The 22,812-nt window shown below is 44.1% G+C and overlaps 1 protein-coding gene across 2 annotated transcripts in view; it reads right to left on the bottom strand.

Annotated features, from left to right (window-relative positions):
* Positions 1 to 18,885, bottom strand: part of LOC146650201 (monocarboxylate transporter 2) — a 32,458-nt gene extending 13,573 nt beyond the window's left edge. For both annotated transcript variants that reach the window (XR_014908196.1, XM_085386931.1), the window contains exons 1-2: positions 18,731 to 18,885; positions 1,638 to 1,884 (exon numbers count right to left, since the gene is read on the bottom strand). Coding sequence is in view for 1 of the 2 variants with exons in the window: in XM_085386931.1 (XP_085243057.1) it covers positions 1,638 to 1,851 (214 nt within the window). In the remaining variant the exon portion in view is untranslated. The remainder of the gene's footprint in view (positions 1 to 1,637; positions 1,885 to 18,730) is intronic.
* Positions 18,886 to 22,812: the final 3,927 nt, after the last annotated feature.

Here is a 22,812-nt window from a genome sequence, read left to right as displayed (position 1 = left end):
AATTTTGAGCAGAAGACTTTACCTTATAGTTACTGAATGAAAATTTGTTTTCAATTGAACACAACATAGGAAATGAGCTTTGCGGGTCTGACGATGATAACAGCACACGACAGAGTGACAGGAGGATTACAGCGTGGACAGATGGCACTACCGAGCCGGGAAACTGCAGGCTTGAAGCCAAAGTGGGGAAATACAGCAGGTGATCAGAGCAATATGGTGGAGAGGGCGACCTGCTGAAAACAAATTCCAACCCTTCAAAGGTTCCTTTTTTCAAAACAAAATGAGGGGCCAGCTGCAGCAATGTGGCAGCATTTTGAGAAGATAAAGGATTTGTCTGAATCGTGCTCTGAATTTGATTAGAGGCTGAAAACTATTAGAAATTCTAGTACGCGGAAATAAAAATTCTGCCTCAGTGAAATGAAAATTCGCCTCTTTCCATGTCAGAAGACAGATCAATTTATTTCAAAATCCAATCAACAACCAATAGATTATTTTTTCCCAATTTCCAGGCTGTAAGTGATTCTGACTCACAAGGAATTACAATTTGTTGTTGTTGCTGTTGTTCGGCTTCAATTTCTCTGGTTATCTGCAGGCTGTGCATGTGATGCTTTGCTAGCATCTCATGTGGATTCAAATCCAGGTCATGATCCAATGACACAAACTAGTTCCATTTCAATTCTGTCACTGCATATTGTGTTTACAGGTAGAAACAGTGTGACAATGATGAGAGAAACTATTGAATAAACCATGTCCCATCCTATGTGCCTTTCCTCATATCGTGCTTTTCAGATTTCAGATGGTGCATCTGCTAACTCCAACTATCTAGATTCAAGTTATTTAGCATTATTAGGTTGTAGCATTGACAAAAACACAAGTACTCAGATATTAATTAATAACAAATTATTACTGAATAAAAATACTAATTTGCAACTGTATCAATACCAACAATAGCATCTTTGCCTCCGTCAGCTCACACACAACAACCCAAAGCAAGGCTGCTAGCTAACAGCTGCTAGTTTACACTGAACAACACTTTAGAAAGAACTTCAGAAGTCAGTAAAGCTCTCGTTTCAACAGCAGTAAAGTATTAAACAGTTATCATAAATTTTAATCTGGCTGGCAGACATGTTGACGTTCGCTGTTTAACAATTAGCAATTAACCCATAGCTGTGTTAGCCATCAGTTATTGTTAACGGAGCAGCAAGTGGACTTTAGTTAGATCCAAGAGAAATAGTTATTGCAGGCAGCCACGATAAAGCAGATTATGGACATATGGAGAACAAGCCTGTTCTTTTCTACTTTAACAATGATTTAATTAAACGTTCTCTGGGTTAAATTTTGAAAATGCAGACAGAGACCGGTTCAATCAGTTTCATAGTGGGAGGTCTGTTTTTATGTCTTCTTTAGCATAACTAATATGACGCCTTATACAAAATTCATTTGTAACTTTTCCATAATACTTTTATGCAATAATTAAATGATCTATGTTTTACGTCGTGTAGTTGCTGTAGCAACAACCCATGACAACCCCACTCTAGAATACCAAATTATTATTAGAGGCTTTCGAAACATGAACAGGTTTAACTATGTTAGAAAAATTTCATTTAGCTTTTCCTTTGTTTTAACCAGTTATTTACCTGCAGCATACATGACGGCGAGCATGATGGAGGAGATCCATGCGATCTGACTGTAGGAGGCGCCGAAAATGTTCTGGATTTCTTTGAAGAAGACTGTGATGGCTTTCGGGAAAGCGTATGAGAATCCTATGGAGATGAAAGATCCAAGTACCACAGCCCACCCCCACCCACCATCTGGTGGGGGCACAGCAGGACTTGTGGCTGGGGTTGGCATCACTGGCCCAACTCAATGCAGATTTGCTGAACGCTGGAAAAAGAAAGAAAGGAGGATATCAAAACTCACAGAGAACTTTAAGGTTACGGAAAAAATGACCCGAGAAGTTCTGTTTCTAGGAAAATGTCATCGATCATTAGGGGTAGTATATCCTGTAGATAAATCACAAGCTGTAGCTCATATTGACAGTATACAGACACCTGTGGGATGACAAAGGAGGTTCAAATGTTTGTTCTCTCTGTTTTTCAGATGCGCAGCTGCAAACAGTAATGTGACACAAGAGCAAGGAGGACATGCCAGAGGCCCTTATCCTTTATAGGGTGTGGGCAAACACAGGATCACGAGATTCCAGAGGGCATGCACTCATTATACCTGAGAGGCCAGATCTCCCCCGCCCACTGCTCACCGTGAGCACACCTCCTTCCCACAGGCATTAATGAAACAAGGGTAGAGCTTGACTTACAGAAGTGTGGTGGCAGTTTAAAATCACGTGGTGTGTATACAGAGTAAACCTGACCTAATTATACGTAAGGGAAAAAAAAAAAACAAGTATGGAAACTATCTACTGCCACACATCGCTGTACTGATGCTACAAGTCAAGTAAAGAAAGATGCACTTATATTCACGGACACGTGATAAACCAAAAAGGCCAGCTGCTATGTTTTTAGCTCTGTGTAAGCTCATTAGCCTCACCTCTGTCATCAGTCAGAGGTGAGGCTGTATAATTTACAGCTGTATAATTAATTTGAGGCACCCACTGAGATGATGGCAGCTAGTGTGGCGCCACAGAAATGAGCAACCTGTCGAAGAGTCAACATGTTTGCTCATGTCAGCGGTGCAGAATCACAAGTGAGTAATTATTGAGATTAACACAGCCAGACTCGGATTACCGGGTACGAGTCTGAAATAATTGGCACCGCTGATTTCACTTCAGCTTTGTGTTATTATGTTTTCATTAGAGAGCGAGACCCATTTTAAGGTTTAAAAGTCAAACTGGTTCCCTGTTGATCGCTTAATGATGACCTGTTCCTAGCAGACAGGTATCAGCAATAGCTGGTTGCTAGAATACCTGCCAGTCAGAACAGTCATTGTAAGCTTAAAGACAATCCAAGCGTTTAAATCCACCATGAAGTTGTTAGTAAGGGGGAAATTAGCTATAAAGACCTCAGGTCTCAGTCATACAAGCCGAGAGTACGGTCGGCGTCCCTTTGGCAACCACCAGTCTCTAGGGAGGAAGCTGCATTCCTACATGTGGTGAGCGGTTGCTGGAAGTTGCTGGCAGGTGTAACTGGTTGCAAAGAGCTATGTGGTGCTGCACTTTGGTTGCGTACTGCTAATACTTACCAGCTACTTGTCATGAATAGACCATAAAACGTGTCTATAATTCTTTCAAACTGGAAGGAATTAATTAATTAAATGTGTCAATAATGAATTACAATTAAAATAAATACATAATTATTAAATGTTTTAAATTAAATTAATTAATATTTTATTAATTATTTTCTACTTTTATTTGTAATTTAATCCATTATTTAATTATGTATTTAGCTAATTCATTTTGGCACCCATGGCCATCTACAGTCCAGTGGTAGTGAAGCTGCAAAACCAAAAATGGACAGCATGCTTCAAGGTAAGGTTTACAAGTTTTGAAGCATGCTGCATAAGGCAGAGAGTTTCCATTCAGTACAGGTATCTGCCAGCAACCTCCAGCAGCTGCACACCAAGAAATCCACATTTTTACCTAGCGACAGTTTCTAGGCCTCTCTGACCGAGGGCTAAAATGTTTCTTGTTGTAGACTGTGGCTGAAGTTGGGCATTTATGGGGATGGAGTTCTTTTTGGAGTCAGACTCCAGTGGCCATTAAAGGAACTGCAGTTTTTTGCATTCTGCATTTGATTCATTGTTTAGGGGAAGAGATTGCTGCTGGGGTAGCCGTCACCCGCTATTTCTCAGACATCTAAATAATTGTCAGTGTTTTATTATTTATTTAGAAAAAAAACAATGGTCACGATTAAAACTCAGACCGGCACAGTGCATATCAAGTTTCACCTGTCTGTGCGCTTAATGATAACATCTTCCCCGTGCCAGTTGACTGATCAAGCAGAAAATTGACTAAACATAAACATCATACGAAACCTCACTATCCAGCTTTGTATCTGATCAAGCGACTCGACCATCAGCTCTGACAGTTTCCTCTACAACACAACAGGCAACCACTGGAAAATTCAAACCACAACTTTAAGTGAAATACAACATCATTGTTTTTAACTTTTACATGAAAATATTCAGCTGGCTGATCCAAACGTACCGGCCCTGAGTCGACATCTTACCAGAGCAAGTTTCATTTAAGAACATCAAAGGATTTAACCAGGAAACATATGGTTCTCCTGTCCGAGTGCATCAATGACTCGTAAAGACCAGTGTAAATAAATGATGTCACTCTGCTTCCTTGTTCCAGCTCAGGTATGAGCAGACTGCATTGTTGTGGAGACTCGTACATTTGCTACTGTCAATAATTTTGAAAAGCTAAAGAAAGTCAGGAAGCAGGAAATAAAAGACAAGATTATTTCTTGGCAGGAGGCCAGAGAGTGACATCACAATGAACACTTTTAAGGCTTTAAAACGAACGAACTACAGTAGCAAATTTGGAAAAGCAAGTTCAAACAGGATTTGTGCTGTTTCTTAGCAATGTAGAGCCATTCGTGCATTATTAGCATGACAGCACAATACCTGCTGTTCTGTGCTTAAAAAGTTCACAGAAAGAAATCTGAATCGGAGCGGTGTTTCATTTGGGAATTTCGACTTGGATGTCTATGGATTTCTAACTTTCCACTTCAACTGGAACGCACCAGTAAATAAGAAACTTCAGGGGCCCTGAGACGTGCGGCTGTAGCAAGTCTGTAGAGATTTTGTGTAGTAGATGCATTTCGCTTTTAGCCAACTAGAACAGTTCCTCCAAGTAGATTTTCAACTCATATAACAAGTAAACTATACTAACAATGTTGTATGGACTTTTGTGACTAAATGAGCCACACAGGCACTGACTAGTTTCAATGTGCATCACTGTGTTCAAGTGATAAAAAACAGGCACTGTGTTGATGGATGAATGACTCTACCTGGCTAGCAAGCAAAAGGAATATTGTGTTTTTCCTTCCTTTTGTCTGTTTTTCCTTTACCATATTGGCAGATATATTGGATATCCAAACTGATATCGTATTGGTACTGGTCTTAAAAATCCTGTATAGTTCAGATAATAATAATTAAAAGCCAAAGGGGAATGATTAAATTTGCTTTTATTTTGGAATTCAATAGTTGTGGAACTGTGTTTTAAATAAGTGAATGATTTAAGCAAAACATCACTTGTGCTAAAAACTGTCCTCTATATATATATCTTGTATTGCCCCTTTAATCAAAGTTAAAGATTAGTCTTTCTTCCCGGAGTTTCATATAGTAGGTCTAATCCGTGCTAATCAGATTACAGACTGTCCAGAGCGGCAATTGGTGGAAATACTAGTTTTGATTGATTGAACGTGACAACAGTGCACGAAGGATCCTCAGAACCCATAAGCAGCTTATAAATTGATGGCTGTTAATATGAAGCTCCAAACAGATTGGTCATAAAAGATCTAGTAGGTAAAAAAAGGGAATTGTCCGCACAAGCGTGATGGATCTGGTTTATGATCAACCATATAAGTACACAAGAAGTCAAACAAAGTAAAGTCACTGTTCGGTCGTTACAAAGTCAACACTTACTTCCTTCCAGATCAGTGTCATGTGCCGTCTCCCCTGTGCCCTTCACACCAGTGATCATGAGAGCAGCTACTACAGCCCTGACTGCTGCTTGGGTCAAAGCTGGTGGGTTATAAAACAGTGCCAAGGAACAAGTCAGGTGACAACAACAGGACTGTACAACCACACCCACTTGAAAGACCACTTTTAGAATAAAACATTCCAACTCACCAACCAAACATAATTCATTGTCAAGGTGCTAATAAAACTTTATTGACTCCTGTCTGGAATTTTTTTCAGATTTGTCTTCCACAGAGGTCAGCAGTTACAGACCAGTATGCTAGTTTGACTAAGTACCAGCACTGATGGGCTGATTGCCATGGTGAGTATTTGTATGTTTCACATAATAAATAAGGGCTCGTTTACAGTGGTCATAAAATATGACTGTAGCTGTGAAGTCTTTCCAAAGCAGCATGTTAGACACAGAGCAGCTTCTGTCCTCCATCTGCGTATACATTCACTGGGTCATCGATCATTTAGCCCAAACCTATGAAAAGCCCATTGTCCATTTTCTAGCAGAACCATGTCAGAAAGATCCACAGTCATATTATTTAGTGGTCCAATGTCAGTGAATTAAGATTCAATCACAATCTTTCCTGAAGTTCTTATGTCTTCTTATTATATGTTTTTTTAGCATGTTTCCTTGGCCTAGCAATGTTTTCCACTGAGTTCAGGAAACATGATTAGGAAACATATTAGCACTTTTCTTCTTTTGCTTTTTATATATATATATATGACTGCTATGTTATCTACCTAGCATTAGCTCAGTGACATGAAACAGCTATCTAATAATAACACAAAGGATACATGAAGCTTACTTTGTGTTTTGGCAGAAACCAACGTAAACAGAAATCTTGATTGGAAGACGGCAATAGAAGACAAGTCAAAATGAGCTGAATTCATTATTTTCCAGTAATATCTGCCAAGTATTTTTAAAGATATCTCACTCTGACCCAAGAGGAAGGATTGGCCAACTGGCACTGATTTGGATTAACCGCATTTTTCAAGCATCATAATAAATCCCCCAAAGAATCCATCACAAGTCACCATGTTAGAAAGTGTTCTACAGAGCGATTGTGAAACCGCATTTCTCAACAAGTGTGGAGCCATGCACAGAGTCGCTCAAGCTGAACAGACTGAGTTTTTTTGGGCCTGTGTGATCTCAGTGCACTTGAATTGACCACCTGACTTCACCTTGATGAGTCTTATCCGGACAACAGAGCTCAGTGGAGGGGGCAGCAAGGACACGGCAAGGGGAGCAGAAACCAAAATAGAGTTTCTATAATCAAATCATAGAACTGGCAAAAGCTGGGTTACATACTGGACAGAATGTGTGTGCTGTTTGAGCTACAAGTCTTTGTTTGTAGGGTAAGGTTAGAGTTTGGTTAGTCGTGACAGGTTAAGGTTACAGTAACTGTGCATTATGACAAGAAATGTTCTCCGTGCAAACAGGTCTGCTCACATCTGTGTGTTTGTGTTTTTGTGTGAATGTGTATGTGTGTGTCCTAGAAAGACATCACTTAGTGCCTTGGTAGGAAGCCAAGACATGAAGAAGAATGTCAGGTTTCATTCACAACAAGGACAAAGCTGAGACTCAGTGTTGGATTTCATGTCAGTAAAGAGGAATAAATGAACTTTGCCCTCTTTGAGTTGGCACACCAGACCTACTGCATTTCCTGCTAACGGTAGTAGCAGCAAATCAATGACTACATATGATCATGTGTAGATCCAAATCTGACATTAGCATTCTGCCAATCTATTAGTATCTGAATTTATAACACCCGATAACTGAATGATGAAGAAGCAGACGAGACGAGAGAAACATCCTCCAGCCACGTCACGTGTGTTGACATTGAAAACTTTGTCATCCACACCAAAAACACAACAACCAGATGATCCGGGCAGAATGGTGCAGAGCTAAAATGAGTAAATAAATAACTAAACATAACAAATTGAAGTGAAAACTGTTTATTTGATGTATCTCAAAAATAAATAATATTGTCTCATATATCAGATTACCTAATATTGATATCTGTATCAGGCTTAAATATCCTATATCGGCTCTGCAGTAAAGCTAGAGGCCATAAAAAATCACATTAGAAAAGCTTAAAGACTCTAAAACAGTAAGTGCAACAACTCCTTGTACAAAACACATTGAGAACTTGATTTATTGTTATTACAAAAACACTGATTACCACAGGTTTAAACTTTAATATCTCCTTAAGGGAATCATGATTCTCAAACTCTGCCAACACAACTTCAACATCCAGTTATTATTTTTAGATGGAGGTTAATTATAGTTTCCTGAGAGAGATATTGCAGACACCTTTTAAAGGTAGCCTTCAGGGGCCATTAAAGGAGGATGAAAAGAACAGCAAAGACATCCTTCAGAAGAGCAACAATTCCACATTTTCATGTTCACATCTAATTAAAAGTTTTCTTTGAATTCTTATATGTTGAAGTACTTTTTCCACTTTTACTGATAGTGGAAGGTTGAGCAGTGGTCAATTACTAATGTTTTTTAATGGGCTTTTGTGGAGCCTTGTAAGACTTGAATTGTAATGAAGGACAACAGAAGGTTAACTAAATCAGAGTTACGGAGCAAGAGGACACCGGTTTTACCTGGAGGAGATAAATTAAAGCGTAGGATTTGTCTGTATTTGTGAAGACCTTGAACAGAAGAAATACTCAAAAGCTTCACTTAAAAGCTATTCAGGTGAACATATCCTGTAAGTACAAAAGGAAACTTGACCTCTACACTCAGCTTGCCAGCATGCCCCCCGCCTCCTCCTGACTCCGCCAAAGCCTCATGCTGGGACTTGAAGTTATGGCAATGGAAGATTAGCTCTAAGGTAACCTCCAAGTAACAGTACACCCATTGTTAAAATAGAAGTTCATTATTAACCCAATAAACACCTCTCTAAATGTTGACTAAAGCACACATGCCATCTTCTTATCATCACAACAACAATCTAATCTCACTTCAGCAGTCAGGCAAACACACTCGCCCATATTCTTTCACAAAGAAATAATTCCTTTAAAATCTGCTTTCTGATTAAAAAGGCCATCAGGCAGAGGGTCTCCCCATAAAGTACACTAACACTGTAGTTCCCTTTCTCCTCAGCTTCTGGCCTTTTACTAACTCCGGGATGCCTTGATTTAGAAAATAAATTCCATGTGTGGACACAAGAGCATGCTGGGAGGCTTATTCACTTTTCCATATGGGCTGCCAACACCCATATTAAACATCCAATCCTGAGCTCCCTCTCCGCTACACACCTCTGACCATGTCATGAAGGTCACAGAACTGTAATCATGTTATATTTAGTAGTCAGACAGCAAACGTTAGTCATGTCTAGAAATGTGTATGGGGGGAAGGATACTAATGTTATGTAATGATACTAATTCTGTTGCTCAGAATATTTGTACTTTTTGTACCTTATTACTTGACGAATAGGGTACCAAAAAAAACTTAACTAGCCATCATAAGAGTCCAAAGAAACTGTTTTTGTAGTTTTTGATCAGTGCCGAGTGGTTCTGTGATGGTGTGTCATGGGTGGGTTCACATCTGGCATGATTTCCATCTTTCAAATAAGAATCAGGTAGAATCAGTTTGAGTCTGCTCTTTGCTCTTTCTTTTCTCTTTTTAATGTAGGGAGCTAACTTTTTTTCATTTGTGAACTATCACTATTTTTCAAACCCTTGCAACTGTACTGCTGATCCATCAAGGTATGGAACTTCTGAGGGTGACCTGTGGTACCAGATCCTTTGGGTCTTGTGGGTTAAGCTTCTGGATAGGCCATGTTTAGGGACATCCTGTGGACGTTTTATCGAGCTGATCTGTGGAGTCTGGAGGCTTGCTCCGTACTTGGAATCTTTGACCCTCTTACTTATTCTTAACTGTTGTGTTTTCGTGATTTGCAGTACACTGTTGAGGAGGCAGCTGCTGTCAGAGTGCATTTACATGGGTTTTACATGACAAAATAACAATGCTGAAACCCAAGGCCTGGCTGTAGTTTGACTATTCTGGATGTTAAGTGATTAACAGTAAGTAAGTAACATATTTTCTCAGTGTGGAGTATACGCCATGTTTAGTGTTCATGAGGTCATACTAATGAAACCTAATCCAGAGGTTTAGCAGGTTTCCAAAACAGTCCTGTCCTGTTAGAAAACCCAGTTGTGTCCAAGTTTCTATCATCCAGCTGTTGATGTGAAGTGAAGTTAAATAATTTGAAGGTAGTCCTTCTTCATTATTCCATCCACTGTGCAAAACAGGCCCAGAGCATGATGATACCACCACCGTGCCTGACAGTTGGTACGGACGATCTGATATCCTCGTGTTCGTGTTGTTCCCTTGTCATCATAAATAATGTTGTTCCAAGTTCAACATTGCAAGTGACCTTCTGCTGACGTCATCCGCGACCTCGAAAAAAAACAAACGCCTTCAAAAAATCTACTTCACTTGCGGGAAGAGAAACCGCCTCTGTAAGGACAATATTGTAACGGTGGACCCAAGAAATACCAGCCGGAGCGACTTTGACAATGCAGAACTTTTTATTAAACTCGGGGTTGTACGTGGACACATATACTCCCGCGCTCTCTTTCTCTGCTGTCACCTCCGTCTCCGTCTGTCACTGCCAACATATAAAGAGACACAATCACTGTCAGATCCCAGCACACCTGTTCACCCCGCCCCTGCGCCGCCCCGGGAGCTCACTGCGTCACCCCTCCTCTGCAGCTGGCCAAGGACCACACCCACGCCACACATCCCCACCGCCCGACTGAGGCCGGGGCCCATCCGGCCGAACCTACTCCCCCCCCCGCGAGCGAGAGAGGAAATCGGCCACGACCATCTGCGCGCCCGGCCTATGGATCACCTTGAACTTAAAGGGCTGCATGGCCAGATACCACAGAGTGATCCGGGCGTTGGCATCCTTCATGCGGTGGAGCCACTGCAGCGGGGCGTGGTCCGAGCAGAGGGTGAACGGGCGGCCCAGGAGGTAGTAGCGAAGGGAGTCGACCGCCCACCGGATTGCCAGGCACTCCTTCTCCACGGTGCTGTACCGTGACTCGCGGTCCGTGAGCTTCCGGCTGATGTAAGCGACCGGCCGGTCAACTCCCCCCACCTGCTGGGACAAAACGGCCCCCAGCCCTCTGCTCGAGGCGTCAGTCTGCAGACAAAAAGGGAGGGAGAAGTTAGGTGTGAACAGCAGCGGCTCTCCACAGAGAGCCCGTTTCACCTGCACAAACGCCGCCTGGCACCGCTCCGTCCACTGGACCAGATCTGGGGCACCCTTGCGGGTGAGATCAGTCAGGGGGCTGGTCAGGTCCGCGAACCCTGGGACGAACCGCCGGTAATAGCCGGCCAGCCCCAGAAACCGTCTCACCTCTTTTTTCGTCTTGGGACGCGGGCAGGATGCAATCGCCGCCGTCTTCTCCACTTGAGGTCGCACCTGCCCGCTCCCCAAGTGGTACCCCAAATACTGTACCTCCCTCCGTCCAACCGCACACTTCTTCGGGTTGGCCGTGAGCCCCGCCTGCCTCAGGGACTCCAGCACCGCGGCCACACACCGCACATGCCCCGCCCACGTGTCACTGTAAATGATGACGTCGTCTAGGTAGGCGGCAGCATAGGCAGCGTGGGGCCGCAGCACCCGGTCCATGAGGCGCTGAAAAGTGGCAGGGGCGCCGAACAAGCCGAACGGAAGCGTCACGAATTGGTACAACCCATACGGAGTGGAGAAGGCCGTCTTTTCCCGGGACTCTGGAGACAAGGGAATCTGCCAGTAGCCCTTGGTTAAATCCAGAGTCGTAAAAAAGCGAGCGGTGCCCAACCGGTCCAGGAGCTCGTCGACCCGGGGCATGGGATAAGCATCAAAACGTGACACCTCATTCACTCTGCGATAATCGACACAGAACCGTATAGACCCATCCTTCTTTACTACAAGGACGATGGGGCTACACCAAGCACTGTGTGATTCTTCTATTACTCCCAGCCTCAGCATTTCCTTCAATTCCCGGAAAACAATTTGCCTTCTATGTTCCGGCAGCCTGTACGCACCGTCACGCCAGGCCGCGTCTCAAAATGGTGCTCTATGAGAGAAGTACGGCCGGGCAAGGGGGAGAACACGTCGGCAAAGCGCTGTTGCAATGCAGCAACATCCGCCCTCTGGGCCTGTGTGAGATGGTCACTGCAATGGAGGGAGGCGGGGATGCTAGACTTTGGCGCCTCCGGCCCCAACTCATCTCTCCCTCTTACCAAGCTCACTAGAGAAGCGGTCTCCGCCTCCCTCCAGGCTTTGAGGAGGTTGAGGTGGTAAATCTGCGTGGCCCCGCCCCTGTCCGACCGTACCACTTCATAATCAACGTCCCCCACTCGCTGTGTGACCACGAAGGGTCCTTGCCACTTGGCGAGCAATTTAGAGCTGGAAGAAGGAAGTAACACAAGCACCTTATCTCCCGGTGAAAATTGCCTGAGTCTAGCCCCTCTGTCGTACAGGCGTCGCTGCCGCTGCTGGGCCTGGAGCAAATTCTCCCGTGAGAGCCTCCCCAGTGTGTGCAGCTTTGCTCGCAGGTCCAGCACGTACTGAATTTCACTTTTCGCAGGGCTCGGACCTTCCTCCCAGTTTTCCTTAATCAGGTCGAGCACCCCCCGCGGCTTCCTGCCGTATAACAGCTCGAAGGGAGAAAATCCCGTGGAGGCCTGGGGCACCTCCCGCACTGCAAACAACAGAGGGTCTAACCAGCGATCCCAATTGCGTTCATCCTCGCGAATGAACTTACGAATCATGGATTTTAAAGTCTTATTCAGCCTCTCCACCAACCCATCAGTCTGAGGGTGGTAGACGCTGGTCCGAATAGATTTAATACCCAGTAATTCGTACAGTTCCCGCAACGTGCGCGACATGAACGACGTGCCCTGGTCAGTCAGTATTTCTTTCGGAATACCGACTCGGGAGATGACCTGAAACAGTGCCTGCGCCACGCTCTTCGCTGAAATGGTGCGTAGCGGCACTGCTTCCGGGTACCGCGTTGCGTAGTCCACCAGGACCAGCACAAAGCGATAGCCGCGTGCACTCCGGTGCAATGGCCCGATGAGATCCATGCCAATACGCTCAAACGGGATCTCCATCAGCGGTAATGGGCGCAACGGCGCCTTTGGCACGGCCGGCTGGTTAACCAGCTGGCATTCGGGGCACGACGCACACCAGCGGCGCACGTCGGCCCAAATGCCCGGCCAATAGAATCGGGCCATTATGCGCTCCAGAGTTTTCTCGCCACCCAAGTGCCCTGCCATGGGGTTCGAATGAGCCGCCTGGAAAATCATTTCCCGGCGGCTTTGCGGCACCAATAACTGTGTGCGGATTTCATTAGTGTGAGTGTCACGGCTCACTCTATAAAGCCGATCGTTCCGCAATTGGAAATGAGGGTACGTTCGCGCAGCGTCGGGGCGCACCGAGCGACCATCAATATCCATCACTTGGTCATAGGCTGAGCGTAGGGTGTCGTCCCGAGACTGCTCTAGTGGAAAATCTTCCGTGGGGTACACAACGGGAGGCGGCGGGGCTTCCGTGGAAGTCCCCGCCTCCTCCTCCCCCCCAGAGTCAGCGTCGGTCGACCCCGCGTCACCGCCGAGCGCCGCGCAAACGTCACACGAATTTACAGACCGCGATCGCATCCCCGCGTACTGCCCCAGTAAGCTGTGGAACCCCGGCCAATTCGTACCCAAAATAAGGGGATGCGACAGGCGCGGGCTAACCGCCGCCTTCACTCTATGCGTTTTGCCCCTGAATTTCAGCAACAGTGACACTACTGGGTACTTGTGAATATCCCCGTGCACACATTTAACCTCCACCCAGTCAGCCTCCAACAATGCCCCGGGGCGAACCAAACTTTGGTGGACCAGAGTCTGCGTGCAGCCCGTGTCCACCAAAGCATGGCGAATACCCCCTTGACACCTTACCGGCACGCGGTACGTCACTCCTGGACCGGGGGCGGGCGCTGGAGCGCCGGCAACGCGGAACACCTGCCCCACCTCCATGAGCGGACAGTCTCGGCGCAGGTGCCCCGGCCGCCCACACTTCCAACAGTCCGGCCCCGGCGTCTGTGCGGCTCCCCGTGGCTCCGGGGCAACCTCGGCGGCCGCCGGGGTTCCGGCGGGAAGCAGCGGCCGGAACGGGTTCCTGGGGCTCCACCCTGCTGCCTGCTCCGTTCCCGCAGGGCCGCCGCCTCTCCTCTGCGACGCCGCCGCCGGTGGCCTGGGCGGCGGAACACGGGCGCCCCGCCGCGGCTCCTCACGGCCCGGTACCGGGTCGGCCGCCAGATGGTCCTCTGCCAGCGTCACCGCCGCCGTCAAATCCGCCGGGCGGTGGCAGCGAACCCAACGAGCCGTCGCCTCGGGCAGGCCTCCCACGAACTGCTCGAGGACGACCATGTTCAGCATCCACGTCTCCCCAGCCGAGGGGCCCGGTCGCAGCCACCTTGCTGCCGCATCCTCCAGCTGCCGAGCCCAGGCAAACGGCCGCTCCCCCCCCGACATCCTGCTGGCCCGGAACTGACGGCGGTAATCCTCTGGGGAGAGCCCCAAACGATCCAGCACCGCCCGGCACACGTCCTCGAACACCCCCCGCGAGCCGGGGGGCAGGCTCAGCGCCGCCGTCTGGGCCTCACCCGACAGAAGCGGCAGCAGCCGGGCGGCCCACTCCTCCTCCGGCCAACGACAGGCCACCGCCGTGGCCTGGAAAGCCTCGATGAAAACCAGCGGGTCCTCCCCATCCCGCATCCGGTGCAACGTCACCGACAGCGGAGGGGCGGGAGCCGGCGCGGCCGCATTCCCCAGCAGCTGCCCCAGAGCCGCGGTCTGCTGCTCCGATTGCAGGCGAAGCAACGCCAACTGTTGGTCCTGCGTGGCCGCCTGACGAGCCGCCATCGCCGCCATGTCCACCATCATCTGGCCCAAGATCTGCAGCGGCTGGGCGGGCGGCGGGGCGGGCGGCGGCGCCGCCGGGGGAGCAGGGGGAGCCGGCAGGGGACCGGACATCACGACTGGGTTTCGGCACCAGTGTAACGGTGGACCCAAGAAATACCAGCCGGAGCGACTTTGACAATGCAGAACTATTTATTAAACTCGGGGTTGTACGTGGACACATATACTCCCGCGCTCTCTTTCTCTGCTGTCACCTCCGTCTCCGTCTGTCACTGCCAACATATAAAGAGACACAATCACTGTCAGATCCCAGCACACCTGTTCACCCCGCCCCTGCGCCGCCCCGGGAGCTCACTGCGTCACCCCTCCTCTGCAGCTGGCCAAGGACCACACCCACGCCACAAATATGTATAATGCTTACCGTTTATTAAAGGAAAGTATCCTGAAATGCAAAGAATTCAAGTTCCTGGATCGGCGGACAGAAGCGGTTTCTCTTGTCACAAGTGAAGTAGATTTTTTTTAAGGCGGTATTTTTCAAAGGCACAAAAGGGGGACGTCACAACAATGTGATTGGTCACTTGCAATGTTGAACCTGGAACAACATTTATTATGATGATTTGGGAACAACATCGACACGAGGATATCAGATCATCCCAGTTGGAACAGTGTTCTCAGGTTTGACAGCCTCACCTTAACTCCATTTGTCACAGTCTGGCGAGGGCAGACTGTATGAATTGAAAAAGGACCCAAAACGCAGACGCCAAGGAACAGGGAACAGAACTTGAAATGTTAACAAAAGGCGAGCCGTTTAATAAGGCTAGTAGAAGAGGTACAAACAAAGGGCAAGGCAAACTGAAGCAAAATTAACACAAACCTAAACTGGGGAATCTAAACAAGCAATAAGAAAAACCTAGGCAAGAAACTTGGAAGCATGGCATGGGAAACATGGCGTGGACAACAGACGACCTGACAATCACACACTGAAAACAGAGGACTTAAATACACAGGAGGTGATTAGGGGAAGTGGGAACACATGGAGGAACAGCTGAGGGTAATAAAGCAGGACGAGGCAAGGGAAGCAAAACTAGAAACACTCACATGAGACATGGACCTTCAAAGTAAAACAGGAAACACACTGACTGAATTCTAAACATGCAAACTTAACAGCAACTGGGGAGACAGAATATAGGAACCTGAAATATGGTACAAAACCATCACAGTGGACATAACATGGAACACAGGGAAGCCATATGACGAAGCCAAAGAGCAAAACCTAAGATAACCATAACTGAGATCTAGGGAAACACGAAACAGTACCACAAAGGACTCAAAACATAATCCATAATATAAAAACACGAGATCTCTCCAAAATGAAACAGGAACATGAGAGGCAGACATAACAACATAAGACAACAGACATGAAACACACGAAGGGCAAGGGAGATTTAACATAGTTGGAACACGAGGGGGAAATAATAAGAACTAGAAACACTTAGGCATGATAACAAATAAACTTAGGAAACCTGATAAGCTTAAACATACACTATGAACATCAAAAGAACTGAAACTCAAAACACTGGGTCATAAGACCCAGGACCGTGACACCATTCAAACATACTGTACCTCTTGTTAATGTGACCAAAAAAAAAAAAAAGCTATATAGGCATTTTGTTTTTTATGTGTATAGCTGCAAATTTCAATTGAGCTTGAAGTTGTGTATTTTGGAGCAAGGGTTTCTTTTGCTGGTTAGCACCCTTGGCCCATGTCCATCTAAAACTCACTTCTACGTGGACAGTTATGGTGGGGTTTCAGCACTTTTCAATTCATGGCAAGCCGGAGCCGTGGTGATTCCTGGATTGTTTCTGGTTCTCCTAACCAATTTCCTCTCACCTTAGATTGACGGTTTAGCTCTTCATGCAGATTTTGGAAAAGTGATGACACATAAAAACAACTTGTACTTATGAACCTCAAGAGACTTTCCTAATTTGTGTCAGTTTGAAAATTGTGGAGTTAGCTGGACTTCCCCATTGTTTTGAGTATTGGAATGCTGTCAAACAAATACGTTTTATGCTCGCAAAGATAAACTGAATAAGCCTTTGAAACCTAGCCCTAGAACCAATTCAATTATTAATTGATTTAAATGAATCTATATATTTGAGTCTTTATGAATACTGGCCCTGTGTGCATTAGAGACAAATATAAAATGAATTCAAATTTGTTCACCTGATTCTTGTTTTTCTTAAAAAACATTAAAGATATATGCTGTACAATCATTCCACCCAGAAAAAAAGTTCAAATAAATTACCATGACATTCATGCTCATGAAGAGTGAATGTAAACTTCTGACCACAACTGTAAGTATAACATTTACAACAACAATCTCCTCGGGCAAAGACATAAATGCTAGTCAAAGAGTAACTTAGTTAAAAACAAACAACAACACACATTTTAAGATTTCTGCCCACATGGTCAGAAAGGTCACTGCTTTCGGAGAAACAAACAGTGTGGACATTGTAAACTGCAGACTGTTTAGGTTAAATCTACAGACAAGACAACATTAAAAGCAACAAAAATAGGACGGAGACTAAATAGAGAAAAATGCTAACTTCGTTTCTGATGGAAGGGCATGATATGACAAACTTAGGATATTAAAAAAAAGCTAAAATGGAAATTCTAATCATAAGAAATTTCCGGACATATCAGTAAAGTAAGTTAAAGGAGCACAGATGACTAATATCACACGTATTACTTTATAGCAATTATAAGTTTTCGCTGGTTAGCCGTGCTTGCACCTGGTCAAAAAACTGTCCCACACATCTCCTCATAAAACAACACAGATGTACAGATTTGACATGTTAACTGGTGAGCTTTGGAGGAGCTGAAGCATGTTTTATTTTTCTTTCCTTTGGTACAAAGCAAGCTAGCTGCTGACCAGTTTATATGCTATACTAAGCTAACTAGCTGCTGATGGTAGTTTCATTTTTTTGGTGCGGGTAACAATATTATTATCAGACTCTCAGCAAGAAAGTTAAAAACAGTATTTCCAAAAATTGTGAGCTTTTTAAAGTTTTTTTTTTTTTAAAGTTTATGCATAGTCCCATGTAAATCTAATGCAAATAAATAATGGATGCAAAAGACCTTTTCATCTGCTAGCAAAATGTCATTAAAATGACGTTACTTTTTAATAACAAATTGTGACTGAAAAGTTGTACTCATGAGACATTTAACACACTGAAACTCGACTCAGAACATTTCAGTTCTGCTCCTATGGCCACAAGTGGTTTGATAAATCCGGTTTATACTAGCTACTGTAAGCCACCTAGAACTTAATGATCTTCAGTTTACAACTCTGCCTGTGCTTTAGCATTTTAGCATCTCACCACGGAGGGCGCTGTTACAACCACATATTTGATAACCTGCTAAGATGCTCTGTCACAGCCAACTTGCACGACAGGATCATAGATTACAAACTACAGACTTCATTTTTTCACTTCTACTCAAACCTAAAACTGGGGTCGTGTAAGCTTTTTGCCATTTAAGCTAAATACACATAGGGTATTCATCACATGCAGAATGTGAAGTTATTCATACAGATCACCAACTGAGCAGGAGTGAACCAGACCTGACGTGGACATAAATACTTGTGACATCCTAAGATAATAATATACTTTTTTCTCTTTCAAAGTTCGACTCGATCAGAAATGCCTATAGCTGGAAAGGCGCAGGAACCGGAGAGTGATTCCTCAGCACTGCAGCCTAATCATATGATGCTGCTGATTGAGACCGGATATTGACCGGATGAAGCCAGTCTTAATGCTCACGGCCTGCTAAACCGGATGCTTCAAAACAGCCCAAAAATCAGTGCAAATATATTTTAGGACTGTGCACCTCAGCTCTTCCACCTGCGACAACTGACAGCAAAGCGGCAGATGGGTTTCCCTTCTCTCCTCTCTTCAAAGGCTCCTGAACGCATCATAAAATGCGGTCACCCATCCGACTGGGACACTTGCAGCGCCGCAAGCCGCTGTCTTGACAGGCTACAGCGCTCATTCACCGCAGCGCACACGCATCCCTGCATCGCTCGGTTAATCCTCGGGCTCACCGGCAACGTCGGCGCGTCCTTCACTGCAGTCAATGACAACCGGCCACTGGATGTTACTTTACCTTCTGAAGGAGGCTGTGCGTGCGTGTCCTCCGCGGGCTGCCGGCTGCGATGACCTTGGAGCATAAAGATGCGTGCGGCTGTGTTGTGGACAGATCGCTATTTGAATTTCCTGAGTGAGCCGCTGCCTGACGTTGAGCTGTTGCGCACCACAGAGGGCGGCGCTGCCTGCCCCGTCTCCGTTTTAGATCGTGATCCGAGCAGCCCAGCTTTTTTGTTTTTTGTCACCATCCCTAGACCCTGATTTGGAGTGGCGTGGAAACACCACAGCGGAGAAAAAGACAATAGATTCTGGCGTTTTAAGCGTTTAAACAAAGTACATGTCTTTAATATAATAATTTAATAGTTATATAATATTTTAATAATTAATTATAATTAATAATTAGTTATAATTTAATTATATTAAATTCATATGGATTGCTTCTGAAAATGTCTGTCTGGTCTACTGCTGCACTTTAATCTCTGTCAGATGAGCTTGGCATTGTTATGAATTTAGCTTTAATTATATTTCCTCTTTGTAATGTAAGGAAAAAATGAGGATGTTATACATTTTTGTGTGTTTATTACAAACACACACACAAAGAAGGATAAGAGTAGTGCTGTGGGTTACTGCAAATATTGGCATGATCTATGCCAAGTACTGAAGTAAGTATTGCCAGTACCAATACTGATAACCATCATAAGCAGCTTGTGTTGGGGAGATCAGAGTGGCAGGACTTATTACATGAGTTGTCATCAGTTTCTGAACACATTTTAATGACCACTAAATCCACAATAGACAACACAACAAAGAATAAAACACTCCTTCCAGTTATTCATGTATTCTAAAACAGGGTTTTGTTTCTTTGAAGCTCTGGAATGTAAATGTACATGTCTCTAAAACACTTCGGGTGAACCTCTGTTGTTCAAACTGCTACAGGCTACAAATAAAATAGACATGACATCACAAAAAGATGCAGGCGGCATTTTTCAGAATGAATGCGTGAGGTATATTTTTTAATTCCCCCTAAAATAATTTACTTAACACAATTCAGTGGGACAGAAACAAAGTATTGATCCTATCGTGCTTGGATCAATTCAACACCAACACCATCAGTATTGCTACTATCGATATTTGGATTGTTCTACCACCGGTAACAGAAATGTTAAATCATTTTATATAATTATTACTTATACATTTACATTTGCAAGTCACGCCTCTTTTATAACTGGTAGTGCTGAAAAGAGTTTTGCTAAGGATAACACCAGTGCGCCCTCTTTCCTTCAGACGCATTTTAGGAATTGGGACTTTGACTTCTTAAGACTTACAGATTGTGTCAGTCTAAAGGTCACTTTGATGGAGGAGACATGGAATGAGGAAGAGAAGAGCTCTACATCCTAAAAATAAAATTTTAAAAAAGAAAGCTCATGCATGTCCATTTGAATGAAGGTGCAAATGAAAATGACAACAGGTGAACTGTAGAGCCAATAACAGAAGTTACAGCATACAGTGGTTTTTAGGTTTGGTTGGCTTTTTTAAAAATTGCAGTGATGAAAGGGACCTGACAGAAAGTTTGGGAACAGATCATTTAAAAAAGACACAAATGAGCACAGTTCATTATCTTACCATTTACCACTGTATGGTTTAACATTTAAAACTACCTGATGTTACCTGATACAACTTAAGCTGACTGTAAGCAAGCATTCGAAAATGATGATATAGCACAGTAAGTACTAACCTATGATGCACATACTGGTATTCAGAAATAGTGATGATTGAAAAGTTAATTTGTTAGATTTGTATAGTTTTACTAACATCTAGAACAAATAGATTCCAATTGACTCTATGGCTGATCTTCTTTGAGAACTGTCAACTGACTAAGTTTCTGGCCCTTTGAAGGATTGTAAAGAAAAGCAGTCTGTGGTGGCCGTGATAAGGGAGGTGGCAGTCATGTGCCCAACAGTCTTGCAGGCACTGCCAAGTCCTCACCCTCTGCTCAGTGCAGTGCACACACAGATAATTAAACATATGTACAAACCTTTGGATTTCAAATTAGCAGACAAATAAAATACATCACAGATGTGTGTTTAAATGCTGTGTTCCTGCAGGTAGTTTGAAACTGGAAGATGTTTGATCAGATGTACCATTATTGTCCTACTGTCACCACCAGCAGGACCATTCTCTGCTCTTTGGTGTGAGGAGGAGCCAAGGTTATTACAGTTAACTACAACTAAACTAAAAACTAAAATTATATATATTTTTTAAAATTGTTAACTAAAATACAAATAAAATTTTGAATTTTGGACTGAAATGATTTAATTAATTTGGTATAAATAAATACATAAATAAAACATGTATTAAAACTTGCCTGATGAGGCTTTGACATATATATTTATTGAGACTTTGGACGTCTGCAACACTTTGAGTCAACTGCGTTCAAAAGGTTGTGTGTTTTTATTGTAATACCTGTACTATTTTGCCTCTGATATATTCCCTGCATACAAAAATAATCATTAAAGCCTAAAACTAAGACTCAAACTAATAGACGCTAAACTAAAGCTTAACATTTTCAAACTGTAATAACTGTGGGGGGAACAGGGGGAGCACTGCCAGAGACCTACAATATGGCCTCCAGCAGGCTACTCAGGTGCCTGATTCAAATAAACTGTCAGATACAGAATCCATGAGGGTGGCATTTAGTGCTCACAGGTCAGTGCCACCGTAAAGTACTCGACGGTGCTGGGATGGAATCCATCATCGAGAGTTTATGCTGATGCAGTGGGCCCTGGATTCCCGACAAAGGGCAATGCCTGGCCTCGTGTGACTGGAGTTTCTTGCTCTTATCCGGGGGCCAGATCGCAGGGGTAGTTGAGATGGCTCCTCCTTTCAATGTGGACCAATAACGGCTCTACTCTAAAACCCTCCCAAATGACTGAACTCTTTGCTCTCTCTCTAAGGGAAAGGCCTCAGTGTGTCAACCCTGCCAAATATTCTGGGAGATTCCCCAGGACACCGTCCACTGTCTCATCAGAAACATGCTCAGGGGCTGTCAGGCATATATGAACACAACTGAACAGGCTTGGTCTGTGATTTCAGATTTGAACTTTTGTTAAAACATTTTGCTCTGTATCAGTAAAAATTTTTAACTTTAACATTGCTTTCACCAGGCTCCTAGAAGCTGTTTTAGTGTTCCCTTCATTTTTCTGTGCAGCCTGTAAGAGAGACAATCTTACAAAATCCCAAAACGTTACAAAAGTATGCTCACTGCAGAAAATGTGCATCCAAAGGTCTTGAAATCAGCAACACTAGTGGATCAAATTGAAGAGACAATAGAAAAACAGTTCCAGAGTCAATGGGCATTAAAAATGGCAGTGTCTGAAGAAGCTGATATCTGTCACTACTGAGGGGAGTGGAAGTGTTGGTACTGATGAAAAGCCTCAAAAATATACCCAAAATCTGAGGAAGGAATCCAAAAATGTCAGTTTATGAATAATCTGTAAAAGTTTATATCAAATAATATATAGTTTTTTGTGGAATTCCATTATTCTAAAAAGAAGAACGTAAGACATGACTAAATAACTCAAGTTGAAATTTGAAATTAGTGGAGGGTTGATTTACTGCATACAGGGACCTTTGTTTTTTCTGTGATGTGAGGGTTTTAGTCTTTCTCTAAAATGTTCTTGTGTGTACAAAACGGCCGACATCAAACACACCCGATCTGGGTCATTTGACCTCAATCCACAGGATTAATCTGAAAGGAGCACAGTGACGCTTCTACATATGGTAGCACTGACTTGGCACGTGTAAAGATGACATTTAACAGCAAAGGCTCAATGAAACTTTAAAGATGCAATGAATAATGAAAAACATTCCTTTTTCAATTTTTGCAGGTTTTGCATGTTCTTCTTCTAAATGTTTCGAGAGATTATCTCAAGTGATTTCATCAGTCGTCTCTTCAAGCTGCAATGAGACATTGTCAATTTCATGCCTTTGTCTATAATCAAATGATCAAAAACCAAACCTGCCAAACAGCAACATGTTACCTTTATGCAACCAGTCACATCATAATTAGTTTTGTTCAAAGTACAGATATGGCTCTATTCT

Source organism: Rhamphochromis longiceps, linkage group LG17, assembly GCF_057381845.1.
Source record: "Rhamphochromis longiceps isolate RC_006_pf linkage group LG17, R_longiceps_female_GT1.1, whole genome shotgun sequence".
Lineage (NCBI taxonomy): Eukaryota > Metazoa > Chordata > Actinopteri > Cichliformes > Cichlidae > Rhamphochromis > Rhamphochromis longiceps.
Note: the sequence above shows the minus strand (reverse complement) of the source record. Positions and strands in the feature narration are given on the sequence as shown.